The sequence below is a fragment of the Osmerus eperlanus genome, chromosome 19, assembly GCF_963692335.1.
Source record: "Osmerus eperlanus chromosome 19, fOsmEpe2.1, whole genome shotgun sequence".
Taxonomy (NCBI): domain Eukaryota; kingdom Metazoa; phylum Chordata; class Actinopteri; order Osmeriformes; family Osmeridae; genus Osmerus; species Osmerus eperlanus.
In genome coordinates, this window is record NC_085036.1 from 5,838,643 (window position 1) to 5,854,045 (window position 15,403).

At 42.3% G+C, this 15,403-nt stretch overlaps 1 protein-coding gene across 1 annotated transcript in view; it reads right to left on the reverse strand.

The window, feature by feature from the left end:
• The window catches only part of si:ch1073-15f19.2 (T-cell surface protein tactile), a 2,917-nt gene extending 989 nt beyond the window's left edge, over nucleotides 1–1,928 (reverse strand). Inside the window, exons 1-3 of the mRNA XM_062485448.1 lie at nucleotides 1,841–1,928; nucleotides 1,224–1,565; nucleotides 140–787 (exon numbers count right to left, since the gene is read on the reverse strand). Of these exons, the coding sequence (XP_062341432.1) occupies nucleotides 140–787; nucleotides 1,224–1,565; nucleotides 1,841–1,898 (1,048 nt within the window). The 5' untranslated portion in view covers nucleotides 1,899–1,928. The remainder of the gene's footprint in view (nucleotides 1–139; nucleotides 788–1,223; nucleotides 1,566–1,840) is intronic.
• Nucleotides 1,929–15,403: the final 13,475 nt, after the last annotated feature.

Here is a 15,403-nt window from a genome sequence, read left to right on the forward strand (position 1 = left end):
AGTTTCCCCAGGTGTATTGGTGTTGCTGGGGCAGAATTACTGCTGAAAAACAATAGTAAAGAATGTAATAGTAAAGAACTGGGGTTCTGTACAACATCAGTTGTGCAATATGCGGCTGTAGTACGGTTAGCTCCAATACCATCGTCTTTGATGACACCTATGGTGTTAGGGTCACTGCTCTGAGTGGAAGCTGCTGTTTGGGTGTTTTCCTCTGGGAAGACAGAGGGTGATAGAGGCCTTTCCTCGTCAGCCTGGCTGGAGGTCTGTGGGGTGGATCCATGCCCTGTATAACCTACTGTGCTCCACAGACTCATATTCCACAGAGAGGTGTCTGATTGGTTTGTGGATGGATAGGTGGACTCTGATTGGACCGGAGGCGGCGCTGTGGTTGGACCGTGGGTGGGGTAACTGAACGTTGACCCCTGCGTTGCCTCGCCAGTCTTGATTGACAGGTCATCAGAGGAGTTGACTGACTGGTCCAGGACTGTTTGGGTGACCGGGAGCGTGGTGGTGGGCATGTCTGGTTCTTCAGAAGAGGAAGTGATGTCATCCAGAGAGAGGCTGTGGTTCATTGCTGCAGTGGTGACGTCAGACAGTTCGGTTGTGGGATTTGTGAGGTTGGTGTGGAGACCAGAGGTCCAGCTCACATTGGTATTGGTGTCAGTGTAACTTCTGGTCTTTGTGTGACTGGGAAGGCTGGTGGTGTGGCTTGATTCTGTCAGGCTCCCATTTCGGCTCCAGAGTTCGTCTGTTGTACTGTTTGAGAGAGGGGTCTCAAGGGTTGGTCCTGACGGAGAAAAAAGTGTTGCATCATAAACATCAAGATCCGTGATGGCTTTTTGTAACACAGAAATTCAAGCAATTTTATGAAGGGTTTTGCTAATTACAACGTCAACCCTCAAATTGTACCGTAGGGTACGATACTCTAAAACGGCCAGCAGATGTCACTCAATACAGATAACGAGACATGCTGGGGTTCTGTTGTGTGTGCGTTGCGTGCACACATGCGTGTTGACAGCTGTGGCGTGTCGAGCGGTAGGAAAGAAAAAGAGGGCAGGAAACCAGTGTACACGTTCATGCAGCTTCACCCGTCTGACGACGAGCAGACAGGATGGAAAACAGACAGAGAGAACCCCCCCACACACACAAACACACACACAGACGCACACGTAACGCAAACACACATCATCACATTTACATAGAGACAAGGGTGTATACAGTACCTCTGATCTCCAGCTTGTTAGACATCCTCATGGAGCCGCTTGGGTATGTGCTGAGGTCACAGTTGTAAAGCCCACTGTTCTCTATCTGGACTCCTGAGAGGTGCAGATGTGCTCCCCTCAGCCTCTGACCCTGATCCACTACTGCCTCCACCGTCACGTTGTCCCAAAACGAATGGGCTCCGTAATTGGGGTTGTAAATGATTATCTTTTGCTCTGTAAATTCTTCTGTTTTAGTCCACTCAATCTGGGAGATGTTAAGTCTATGGTTGTCTAGGATGCAGTGCAGAGTGACATTCTCACCCACCAGTGCTGTTGTCAGCACAACTGGATCAGTTGCGAACCCTGTCAAATACATCACATGAAGGAGGAGATCACCAAAATAAAAGGAGTTGGATAAGAACTCCGAATAAGAAACTTTTAAAATTGAAATACTATCCAGTGGATTAATACCAAATAACACCCAGAAGCAATATTATATATTTTTTACCAAACACAGGCCATAACAGACTATGTGCCTAAAGCTCAATTTATTATACTTTTTAATCGCAGCAAATGTGTGTCCAGGGCAAGAGCCAGCCCTGGTATTTCCAGTTACACCAGCCCTAGCATGAGATTACCTTGGATGGAGGCGAAGAGGAACAGAGAGACGGCGGTCACAGTCACAGTGGCAGACATGTCTGAGCTTCCTGCACTCAACTGCTGAGCTTAAACTGAAAGGTTGGTTTGAATCTCAATTGAGGTCAAAACAGAGCTTCGTAGCCTAACTGCACAAGAAGCCACAAACGCATACAGAAAGCCAGTCTCAGAACATTGGAGGAGTGTCTTTATGTGTGTGGATTCTGGTAATCTTTATTCTCTAGAGTTTGTCATTGAAAACATGGTTGAATTCATGTGAATTTGAGATATGCTCATATCATGTTGTAATTTGTCAGCGAGTTATTTTGAATATTTTTCTAACAGCTTGGTTGAGCTCATAGATCATTTTGTATCAAACATTTTGTTACGATGAACATCATCATAATGATATGAGCCACCAGCCAGTCTGTGGGACTTTCCATAAGAACACATTTGCAAGTAGAAACATAAAAAGAAGTATGCACACAGACATCCTCTCTCTTTCTCTATTAAGTGTTCTCCCTCTCCCTCTCCCTCTCCCTCTCCCTCTCCCTCTCCCTCTCCCTCTCCCTCTCCCTCTCCCTCTCCCTCTCCCTCTCCCTCTCCCTCTCCCTCTCCCTCTCCCTCTCCGTCTCCGTCTCCGTCTCTGTCTCTCTGCACATGTTCTGCATCAATCTATGATGGCTCACACAGGTGCATCAATTTAATATTGACACCAATTATCCAATCAGCAAAGAGTGGTGTGACCTTCTATAAAAGAGGCACTTTTACTTCTTAGTGTTTGGTAGTTGGTTTTCTGTCAAGGCTGAAAGGGATAAATTATGTTTTCAAAGCGGTCATTAACTTAGTTGGCTTTACAGAAAGAACAGTGCAGCATTTGTCTTGTAATTGTCTTTCAAGGTGAGTGTTCTTCAATTACATATTTTCATTAGTTTATTTTTTGAATCTCCTGCTAACTGTCATCAAAGCACATGATCCAAGACTTGTATGTCCACTTCTCCACAATGTCTTTGCAAGACATTCGATGTGCATTTTTTTTTGTACCTCATGATGTCCACTGTTAAACTGGGGGGAGTCCTGAACTGTTGTGGGCTGATGGCACTTCTCGTCCTAGTCGGTGTGGGCGTCTTCAGTCAAGTGCAATGGGGGTTTAGACACTCACTTTTTGTATCCCAACTACCAAACGCCTCATCTGCATTCTATGATTGTTCACACAGGTGTATCACTTTAATATAAAAGGCAAATCAGTCAGAAGTGGTTTGACCTACAAAAGCAGCTTGGTTTTTTGCTTTTCTGCCATGGTTACTGTCACCTTCTTAGGTCCTAAAGAATAAGGCATAGTTCACAACACTTTTATATAAGGTAAAAAGTAATTTTACATTTTCTAGTTAACCCACTTGATCCAAAACTGGCTCTTATCTTCACAATGATGACTTCCCAAGACCTCTGAAGTGCATTTTGACATGTACCTCATGATGATTTCTACACTTGAACTGAGTGAAGGTCAAGAACAGGTCAAGGGCTTTGGCTAATCTTGTGTTAACTAACCTTTTCTCTCCATGTAGGCTCTGTTGGATGAAGGCTCTGCTGTCTGCCACACTGTAAAATCGAAAGGACATAAGTACTCGTTCATTCAAATTTTTACCTATAATCCATGTTGAACATGCAAAAACTACAATCAAATCTGAGATTTCTCAACGAATCAGGTGAAAGAGACAAATGTAGCCGTTTAGCTCCATACACTCCCATTCATTTTGCACTCGACCGCGATCACTCCTGGTGGAACTGCAACAAAATTCGGTACAATGGGGCTTAACAGGGAGTGGGCAGGCTCTCCTTAAACAGGCTCTGGTTTAGTATAGTAAGACCAGTGCTTGAAGTGGAGAAAAAAAGGTACCGGTACTCTTGCATTGGCAAATCATTATGAAATTAGAGATTTCTACAGTGAAAAACAAAACTTGGAGATATTGCTGGTACAACCACAATTTATTGTTAGCCTATTTATTAACGACATAAATGCATAGCCTCAGGAACATTTTATCAGGGGGGTGTCTTAATGTTGCAGGGCGACAGGGACGGACTGGGAGTAAAAATAGGCCCTGGACTGTTATCCAGACCAGGCCAGCCCACCAGACCCGGACCCCGTATACGCCACCACAGCTGCCTGCGAATGCATGCATCTGTGTTTGATGTGATGCTAGTTCGATACTTGATGCGAGCGCGCCTTGCGCGCGAGGCAACTTTTTTGGCCTTTATTTGAGCGCAAAATATTATATAAATTTTTTTTTTTTTTTTGCTTTGTGTAAAATAAGAATTGCAGTTTTTTTAATTGGTGAATGTGTTTTTTTTTTTTCTCTTATTTTCAGCCCCACCCTTACGTGTCTTACACTGGTTTTCCATCGTTATTCTTCTCCCAGTGCTCCCGATGGCCAGTCCGCTACTGCGGGGCTATTCCGCGGTGGTGGATTTTAGTCATATCATTTTAAATTCTCGTGCTGTTGTAGCCGGTGTGTATCGGTGAAACTCACTCCTCAGGTATGTAACAGGCCACCCGCATCAATGAATAGCTAGCTTTTCGTTGGCGTAGTTGGTAGTGGTGGCGCTTGGGAAGCCAGAGGTGTTAAGTTCGAACCCAGTGCGGGACGATTTGCCCGATACCTCTGACGGAGCTTGCAAGACCACGTCTGTTACACTGTCAGGGGGTGCTGCAGCACCCTCAGCACCCCTAGTTCCCGCAGCCATGCATAAATGTATTTATTTAAACAAGTTTGAAGCTCATGATTCGTAGCCTACCCGATGTTTCTGGTTGGACTTGGACCTCTGTTGACGTGTCTGGCTCTGGCACACGCGTTCTTTTAGTATGGAACGCCAACTGTTCCAAAACGTCTGAATTGTCGTTCGTGTACAGACGTTACATTTGAATGTGTGTACACGGCCGTTTTTAACGTCTGTACACGTTTGGACCATCTATGCTTCCATGCTATTGGTTGGGACCAACATAGCCACCCCCCATTTTGACCTAGTGTCTGCGCTAGGCTGTACGTAGTCCTACTGTGATCATGTGGGCTTAACTTGGGTAGCTATCATTTAGTATTTGGGACAGTCCATTTGTGTGGGGAAGAACAACTGGTGTGGTTTATCCTGTATCACACCAGTCCAGTAGGTGGCGATGATGCACCAATACCTTTGCTAACCGACATTAAAATAACCAAAGAAGAGGACGAACACGTTGTGTGCATAGAGTTAATATAACTAGAGGAAGCAACTTGTCTTCCAAGATGGCGTCCCCATTCATTTCTATGAAAAGTGCTCAGTGGCGGAGTGAGGCAAGCGAGAGTGCGAAACTGGACCACGCCATCTTTCCACTTCTGACTCTTCCGGTCTAGCTTTAAACAGTGTCTCTTTTTTCCCTAGCTCCGAGACCTCGTGCACGCTTGCAACTAGCTGTACACGTCATACTTTGCGACAGCCAGTGGCGAGCATAGATTTATATGGTTGCGAGCGTGTGAGCTAAGGCATTGCAGTGGCAGAATGGGGTACAAGTCCGATAAGAATCAGAGACATGATGCAAACTTTATGTAAATGTATGCTGTCATTGTATAGTATTCCTTTCACTTGGTTGTTAGAAATAGGCTATAGGGCTAAATATAGTGCTATTCTAGATGGAACTCATCACATATGTTGCTTTTTTTTCTTGTGATTTGAGTATGATTTCCAACGCATTGTATCGGATTAAATAAACTGTTAACATGAACACCTAGCTCCGTCGTTGTTCTCGCCAGGCAAAGAAAGCTCAATAGTTATTTTGGTAACAAATCTTCCATAATGCAGACTTACCATAGCTTACTGTCAACTGTATTTTCAAACGAAATGCCACGAAATGTACATATCAGTGTAGAAATGTGGCCTGTGTTTTATATGTTCTACAAAACCAAACGCCTATTAATGGATATAACGTGATCTAACAAGGGAAATAATGTAATAAATAAAAGCTTGAGAAGTGTGTCTAAAATATACTTTATTTAACATTTGCCTTTGAAAGGGGCATATTAACAGAACTAGGCCTATATACAAGACGTTTCCATCAGATATAAGTGGGGGTGAAACAGTCACTGAGGACCTTCATTGTCCCACAAAAGCAGTCTGGCTTGATGACACAATTAAAAATTAAAAAAAGAATAATGGTTGTGTTTAACAAAAGCTTCTGAAGGCAACACTAATCATATTTATATCATTTCTTATTGTGGTCATCAGTTAAAGTATTAATCTTCGTCTTTGCTCCAGATAGACATGTCAACAATCTATGCTCACGCTTAACATAATGTAATATTTGCCATCATGTCATGAACGTAAAAACGTTCTTGACAAATCAAATCTGTTAAAATAACAGGAATAAACTATATTAACAACATTTCATAACAGGAATAAACTATATTAACAACATTTCATGTATGTGACAACCATTTGCTAAACTTGCTACAACAGGGCAGGCAACTCGAGCCATTTCTCCCTGTGCTCATTCAATATGACTCATTCAGCTCCAGGTAAATCGACTATCAGCCAATGTGAACTTTTGTGCTCGTGCCCTGTTAGTCTCCGCCAGCACATTTGCAGGCAACTTTTATTGACGTAAGCAAATACATGGGGTGCTAGTTTACCCATTTCGGATTGGTTTCAAATTTAGCAAAAATTATTTTATGAAAAATCTAGTAGTATGAGCCAGGTTCGAGAATCGAACAAAAATTATTGGGGGAGATATTTACTGGAGTTAATAGAATAAAAACGACCAGAAGAGCCGGAAGTCTAACAACAAATGCAATACCACCTACATCCACTGGTTGTTTCAAGCCGAGGGGCGAGGGGTGGGGGCTTGGTTGTGTGTGATTTCGAATTCTGGTGGAGGCAAATGGCAGAAAATGAGACCACAAACTTTCTGCCCAGACTTTTGCAGAATGTAACCGACTTTTGTCTTCAGATGACCAGGATTCTATACAGACTGTTCTAACCAGGTAAATTAGCAACGTTTTATATAGTAAATTACGGCAACTTATATTTTACTTTAATTCTAATTCCACTTATTATTGCTAGTTATGTACCCTTAGTATAGTTAGTCCTCATGTTTAAATTTAAGATTCCTATATGTTTAATGTATGAACCTTCCTACCAAAGCAAATACCTTGTCTGCAAACTTTCATGGCGAATAAAACCCATTCTGATTTAGTTTCTGATTAAGCCAAGTCACTTGTTTAGTATAGTTAGCTGTTTGGCTAGTCCTGTCCTCCTGGGCTCCTGACTTCTCGTCATCACACTTGTAGTGCTAACTCTTTAATAATGAGCAAGCTCAAATTAACGCCGCTAAACTAGACCTTTATAAGGCTTTGAATATTGCGTTACAGAATGCAGTTATGTTACTGAAGCCAGCAATCTCAGAGTTGTTTAACAAGCTTTGTTGTAGTTGGCCTAGAGCTACCACTAATATATTTTGTCATGCTAACAGGTTAGAGATCATGGCGACGAGCGTTCGCTGGAGCAGAGGGCGACTGCTTCAGTCTGAAGTGGTTGATGAAATGCTTTTGCTCATTAGCGAGTTAATTTGGGAAGCCAACGATCAGCAACAACCTGGTAATGTACTCGTCATATTTAAACATGATCTGAAGAAGCAAGATTCAAAACACGATGCCTCTAACTTTTTTCTCTTGAACTGCAGTTGCTCCTGGTTTCACCGTACCTCGAATGGGAGGACAGACTGGAGGAAGGCCGGTTTACCAAATCGCCCAAGAGCAGTTGCAGATGTTGTTGTCCTTTAACTTCTCTGCTAAACAGATTGCGGAGATCTTGGGTGTCTCAAGAAGAACAGTGAACCGACGGTTACGGTATGTGTCAATTGAAGGACTAGTTCGGGAGAGCTCTGAATAATGTAACCCCTTTCTCACTGAGCCATACACTATTTTGTTTTTCTTTACAAAGACAAAAACACTGCAGAATTACCCTTTCTATCGATTTCATAAAGAAATCGATATACTGTGATAGAACTCTTTCATATCCCATATCTTTGGAGAAAAAAAATGGCATGCGCATGTACCACATAGCTGCCTTGTCACTGTTCCTTAACCCTTGTGCTGCCTTCGGGTCACATGACCCAAAGGTTCATAACGAACCATCGTTGTGTTTACCCAATTTTACCCAATACAAAAACAAATAAAAATAATTTTCTTTTAACCATCGCAATGTGGGGGGTCTGAGACAGCCCAACGGTTAAAAGAAAATGATTCACTTTGTTTTGGTATGCGGTAAAGTTGTCGCAATACGACGGTGGGTCACAATGACTGATGGGTCAGAATGACCCGAAGATAACACAAGGGTTAAACGCATTGTTTTGTTTAGTTACTACTGGGGATGAATGTAAAAAATGTATCTAAGTTCTAATATGTATACATTGTCTTCCATAGATGGTACAAATTTCTCTTAGAGGTCGCTACACGGATCTAACAGATGATGCTCTTGATCTGAAGGTGCTGCTATTCATTTGCCCTAACTGTGTCCCTAGCCAATGACAAGCTGATTATTTTATGAGTTTTGAATTGAAAATGGGATTTTCTGCTTCACATGAATGCAATAGAGGTTAGGACTTTTCTATTAAACGCCCAACATGTTGCACAGAAATGTATACAAATCATTTTAGCTGCATTCAAGCCATTTATATATTTTTTGTTATTTATAAAATAAGATGTGCAAGTGAAATCTTTTATTTTTTCTTCATCTCTTAGGTGGAGGATTGTAATCCATGGAGGAATCGATGGGTTCAGCCGACTGGTGGTTTTCCTGAAGGCTTCTAACAACAACAACAGTAGTGACATTGCTTCCGAAAACAGGTCCATTACAGTCTCCCAGTTTGGTGTCCCATCCAGAGTCAGCTGTGACTATGGAGGGGAAAACAACGCGATTTGCCTCTTCATGGATGTCTTCTGAGGATCAACCTGAGGGATGAGCACTCATAATCAATGCATTGAAAGACTGTGGGGAGATGTCTGGAGCGGCGTGACAAAAAAAACCGCAAGGTCCTACGTAGTGTGGTCAGGTCTGAGTTTATCATCGGCAGGCCACCACTAGCCACTTTACATTGATGCATTTCTCAGTAGTCACTTTACACACTGTCACTTTCAGCTACTGGTTGCACTAACTGTACCCCACTTGTCTTAGGTTAGTATAGGTCATTATCTGTATTAGAGGTCTAATATATTGTATACTATTTTTTATATTTAGGAGGTTTATAATTTATTATTTCTTTTAGCTTATCATAGATGTAATCAAAGTTCTTATTATGGTATGCCAGGTTGCTTTGCATTGTCTTGTCCCAAAAATGTCAGTGCCCAGTCTGACTTTGGTGTTCTGTGTACCTGACAATAAGACTTGAAACAGATATCTACCACTCCTTGTTTACATATCTATAGAGAAAATGAAGGAATCATTATTGCCAACAACGAAAGGCATCTTTGGGCTCTTCACTTATTTACCTGCCTCGTATAAAATGTGACCTTGGATTGTTTTGCAATCAATGGAATCACCACCTACTGAGGACTGCCAGATACATGTCCCCATATCATATTTTTGTGCAAGGATGTCTTGACACAACAGTTGCAACTTCAGACTGGTATCCAAGGTATATTTGGAGCAGCCAGTTCCGGGGGTGGCCGACCAGGGGGCGGCTGCACTTGCCTTTGACTGGCTACAAAGAGTTGTGGTTTCCCTAAACCAATTTCAACCAAGTGACGAACAGTTGGAACACCTCAGGCAACACACAATCCTTTGGGTGTAGATAGTTTGGGAACTGATCAGGTCCTCAATGTTCTGTCTTAAATACAGTGCACACACATTTAGCTGTTGTAATCATATAGTCAATAGGCCTTGGAATGAGTAAGCAGTCTCAATCACATTAATGTAATAAAGATGAGCAGACCAAATACAATAGTGTGTTTAATGTTATTGCATTATGTAACTATGAAAATAGGATACATGTAGGACAAACAATATTCAGCCCTCCCAACGGATCAGCATATCACATACATTACAAATTCGAAGATGAGTATCATGCCTTCAAACAGAACAAAATACATTCATGTGTTCATGTAAAATAAAATTAATTTACGACTACATTTAGCCCTCCACAAACTGATCCGCAGAACCTATTCTAGCCTATTCCAAGCTCCACCTTTCTTTTAAAGTTGTCATAAGTCTGGCCCACAGGTAAGTACAGCACCAGGACGCACGTGTTTGCCTTGCGGAACGTGGCCAGTCCATCTTCTGTGTAGAGAAAGGCTAGCTCTGGCTGTACCGGAAATATGCAATATATACATGTTATAATAATAATAAATAAAGCCTCTATAGTGCATAGGCGAATTAATTCCTAGTCAAGTCATTAGCCCATATTTTGCTGTAGCCTTGTTTTGTGGTGTGTTTGGCCTCCGACAGTTTAGAAAAAAGCAGAGAACTAATGTTTAAATGTACAGTGCATTATATACACTGCATAATATACTAACCCCCTTGGGTTAGAATATTAAGCTAGGCCTACATCATCTAAATTTACCAACTTTAGACATTTCATAAACATGTTCAACTTTATGCATAAATATATGTGACTCTAGCCTACACATAGGCCTACAATTTGAGACAATTTAAGACAAGCATTTCATGACAAACTATTCAGTGTCATTCATTTTACGAAAATGATGCACCTCGGGATGAATGCAACCATAGCCTATAATGACTCCAAGCGCAGAGCATGCAAGGAGATTGTAAATAATTGATGAAAGGTCATATAGCCTACAACATTTATTAAAGATTCGTTTTGGCATGAAAAAGTATAATGCTGAAACTATACAACCACCAGCGTGAGTGAAAAAAGAAATGTGTGCGCTATGCCCCATGTAAGGTCAGAGGGGATTCAAACATTCAATAGCCTACCAAATAGGCAAAGGAATGCACCAGATATCTGGCCAAAGGTGCTGCTCAGGCAATGAGACTAGCGGCATGGAGATTAAATCTGTTCACATTTGTTACATACTACTGTATTTGTTCTTACAGCCGATATGGCCCAGTTTCCCGGACATGGATTAAGCCTAGTCATTTTCTCTTACTTTTGGACTAGGACTAGAGGTTTAATCCATGTCTGGGAAACTGGGCCATTAATAATGTGCGCTCCTTGCTCAGGTTTAATTAATGGCACTCTGTTCCGTCCCCTCCCTGAGTCACCACCTTACCGCGGTGGAGGGGTTTGCGTGTCCTAATGCCCCCAGGAAGAGCTGGTGGAAGTGGCCGGGGAGAGGGAAGTCTGGGCCTCCCTGCTTAGGTTGCTGCCCCCGCGACCCGACCCCCGGATAAGCGGAAGATGATGGATGGACTCTGTTCCGTGCTCCACTAATTTACAACTCCGTTCAAACATGCTCTGACTAATGCTGGGTACACACCACAAGATAATCGGGCTGATTTTTGGCCGATTTCCCCCTTCCGACAATCATAGGTTATGTCCCGATTATCTACAGATTATTTTACCAGATTTTCCCTTGATGTGAGGTGTGTTAAGAGTGACCGCTCGGAAGAACCCCTAGGACAAACACCACATACTATAGGATCAAAAAGGTTAAATCTAGGATGTTCTTGTCCACCATGTTTGTGGTCTCTCACATTTTAAAAATCTTAAAATATTTTAAAAATATTTTTGTTTGTACCCAGCATAACACAGGTCTTTATCCTATAGACCTGTCCTGCATGTTTGAGATGTTTCCCTGCTCCAACACACCTGATTCAAATGAATGGGTCATTATCCAGCTCTGCAGAAGCCTGCTTATAACCATTCATTTGAATCAGGTGTGTTGGAGCAGGGAAACATCTCAAACATGCAGGACAGGGGTGCCCTGAGGACCAGGGTTGGGAACCACTACCACTACTGATAGGTTCCCATCCCTATCCAGACCCTGTACATTTTCATTTACTCTCAATTACATTAAAAGTATTTTGTACATTCCCTGTGCTGTGTTGGATATTACTTGTATATTGCCATGGGTATTACGTGTTTTATTTCTTGAATAAGGCTACTCTGTGTACTGTCCAGCTGTCTTCAACCCTGTGTATTCCTAACCTGTTTTATTGTAATGTTATTTTTCTTGCTGTTGCGCCACAATTTATCCTTGGGTATACCCATCAAATTGACCAGAGGCTCTGCCCTTAATATTTGTGCTCTCACACTGTCATCTAGTGGGCACTTTAGCAAACTTAAATGTATACCTTTTTCAAAATGTGAATATGATATAGTATACAAATGTAGTCATTTTTTCAGTAGCTTACAAAAGCCTACAGTTGTTGATAATGTCACTGCCAATTTATATTAGCTTATTTCTTAACCGTAATTCAATCAAGATCGGTTGAGTGTGGACAGGTTTTCTCTCTTGCAATGATCGTTATCTGGTTTCCCCTCAGAAACAAATGAAGTGGTAGCACCCAACGGCCGTGTACAGACTTCAACAATTCAGACGTTTTGGCACAGTTGGCGTTCCATATTTTAGTGCCTTTCTGAAGCCAGTCTAACATAGTTACTTACAAACGAAAGTCGTTTAGTTTCTAGGTTTGAAAGCAGCAGTGGAACATCTGTTTTAGTCACGCATCAGCTGGTGCTGTCTAGATAACTTTTTCGAATCTAGCATACCGGCACGCAAGAAAAGGTGCCGGTACGCAAGAAAAGGTGCCGGTACGCTTAAGAGTCAAATGTAGAGGTGCCGGTACTGCGTACCGGTGAGTACCGGCCCACTTCGAGCACTGAGTAAGACGTAGGGCGTCCCTAGCTTGTTTGGCTCCCTGGCCCACCCTACAACAAAATAATACAAATACAAAAACATTAGGCCTAGCAGCTAGTCTGGGTTTGATGTGAGCTTAGACATGGACTTTCAAAAATAATGCGAGCGAGAAGAAAAAAGTGTATTACCGGGGCTTTGGTAAAAACATTCAGTACTCAAGCACCATAAGCCACCCCCTGCTCCGCCCATGCCCATCTTTATCCCTTGTGAAACTTTGTATTCCCAGTATTATGAATAAGTTGTGGTTTATTTAGTATAGCATTTTGTAGTGTAACTGATTTTACTATATGTATTAGTACTGTGCAAAGTTAGAGGTGCGCTATTTGATAGATTACCCTGCTCCCCCTTGGGCTTCCAGTGGGGAGACCTGAGTTAAACTTTCCCCCTCCCCATCTCGTGCTTCTGAGTGGGAGACCTTCCCAGCCTAGTAGTCTGCCTAGCTCACAAACTACAGTCAGGGTGCCCACTCCGTCAAGGGGAATTGTCCCACACAGTGACATTATAGGCTATCATTTACCCGACTGGCAAATGAGCAATAGAGACTGATCGCGTGAATGTCACCATTCAGATGTTGTTTTTTGTGCGGGTGGCCTCTGCCGTCGGGTAAATGATAGCTCAGCGGATGCCCATGTCGCCCATAGCTAAATCCACCCCTGTTAAGCAGTGGCGGTTCTACATTGAATTACACCCAGGGCGAGACGCCCTTCGCGCCCCCCCCCCCCCCCCCCCCCATTGAAATCAAAAGGCTGTTATGGTAAGACCGATTATGTTCTATACAGCTAAAACAGCCTGGGGTCAAATTGACACCAAACATAATATGAGGGTTACATAAACATGCCCTTACACGCTAAATGTCTGTTATTACATGCTATATTAATATCACTTTTAGGGAGGAACACTTTTAGTTATGACGTTAAACTATACTTTGTCACGAAATATAGTTGTAGCAAATAGCAAATGTTCGTCTTTGAAACTACCTACAGATTTGAAAATTCCGTTGGTTACAGGGCCTAACCTAAATAATGAAAATAAATAATAACGGAACTTGTAACAGTTTTGTTGCAAAGCACACTATTATGGTGAAATGTTATCTCGTGTTTGTTGAGTTAAAACCGAAATATTGTTGTTGCATAGCAAGAATCATAGCAAAAAGGCTAACAAACGTAAGAGTTAGCCTATACCCATTTTTTTTCAATTCGCCATTTCACACAATTAAAAAAAACAAAAATGTGCAGGAACTTTAGGCCTATATTTATAATATTATGAATTGTCCGTTCCATTTGGGAGACCCAGTCAGCTGAGCTGTCTGTCCCTCTCCCCTTTTTTCACACAGCTTCTGTGCACGGCACCTTCTCAGCAAGCAGGGGTGCCTGCAGCTGCCTGAAGGGGGCGCCAATTTGCCAATTCCCCACACAGTGAAATGATAGAAAAGAGAAAACCGCTTAGCGGCGCAGATTTTTATTTATTTATTTTATGCTCGTGTGCCCCCCACATGACATGAAAAAATGCCGCCCCGGGCGGCTGCCCGGTCCGCCCGTGCCTAAAACCGCCCCTGCTGTCAAGACGTGAATGATATTCGTTCGTTCACAATTGAGGATTACAGGTTTTGTTATTTTCACTTACAATTAGTCATTTTACATTTAGTCATTTATCAGACGCTCTTATCCAGAGAGACTTACAGTAAGTACAGGGACATTCCCCAGTGGCAAGTAGGGTGAAGTGCCTTGCCCAAGGACACAACGTCATTTTGTACGACCGGGAATCGAACCGGTAACCTTCCGAATAATAGCCCGATTCCCTAACTGCTCAGCCATCTGACCCCCCTTACAGTTCAGAGCAGTGCAATTGTTTGCTATGATAATGAAATGCCAGTGTGATAATAAATGACCATTTCAAATCATACAAACTGTCATGATGTAGGCCCTATTGTATTTAATGCGGAAATCTTTCTTTTAAAATATTATCTGCCACATGATGTACAATTCTCTTTCATATTGCCAACTAAATGCATTAATATTTCTTCCTTTAGACTATGATAAATGTTTGCAATAGTGGAGGTATTCAAATCGAGGGAATTGAATTTTAAATGTTTAAAATCAGTTTCCTCTACTAAGCCTATGCAACAGTATGGGTGCGTTGCTACGAGAAAATGAATGAAGCAATCTCTGAGACTAGGCTACTAGTTACTACCGAGTCATACCAAAGATTCGTTCAATTGAAGCAATCGTTCACAAACGACCCGTGACAAGGCACCACCCCACAGTCGCCACAGCGATGAAGCCAGTCAGCAGTTCTAGAACTTCTCAACTGTCTCTCAGCTGAATGTTCTTGAACTATTCCATTCCATTCTTTTAACATCATGCAACAACTCACATTGAGAAGGAGATCGCAGAACATTAGCCTGCCGTAGTTCAATTTTAATGAACTACAACTCCCATCTACAGAGATAATTCCTCCTCCCAGACTTCCTCCATCCTTGCCCCCCTGACTGTGCAACAACAAGTGTCTTGGTGGCTGTTGCGTTCAAAGGGACGAGTACAGATACGATCACAATACAAGCGCTCCTTGTGGTCAGGTGACATGGAGAGAGATCCTGGTTCACACAGGGACAGGGGTGTGTGTGTGTGTCTGTGTGTGACGTCCTCTGACAGGGAATAAGCTTGTTTGACAGGCAGTCCAGTTATGTCTGCCAGTCATTAAGATGGTTAGAAACTCATT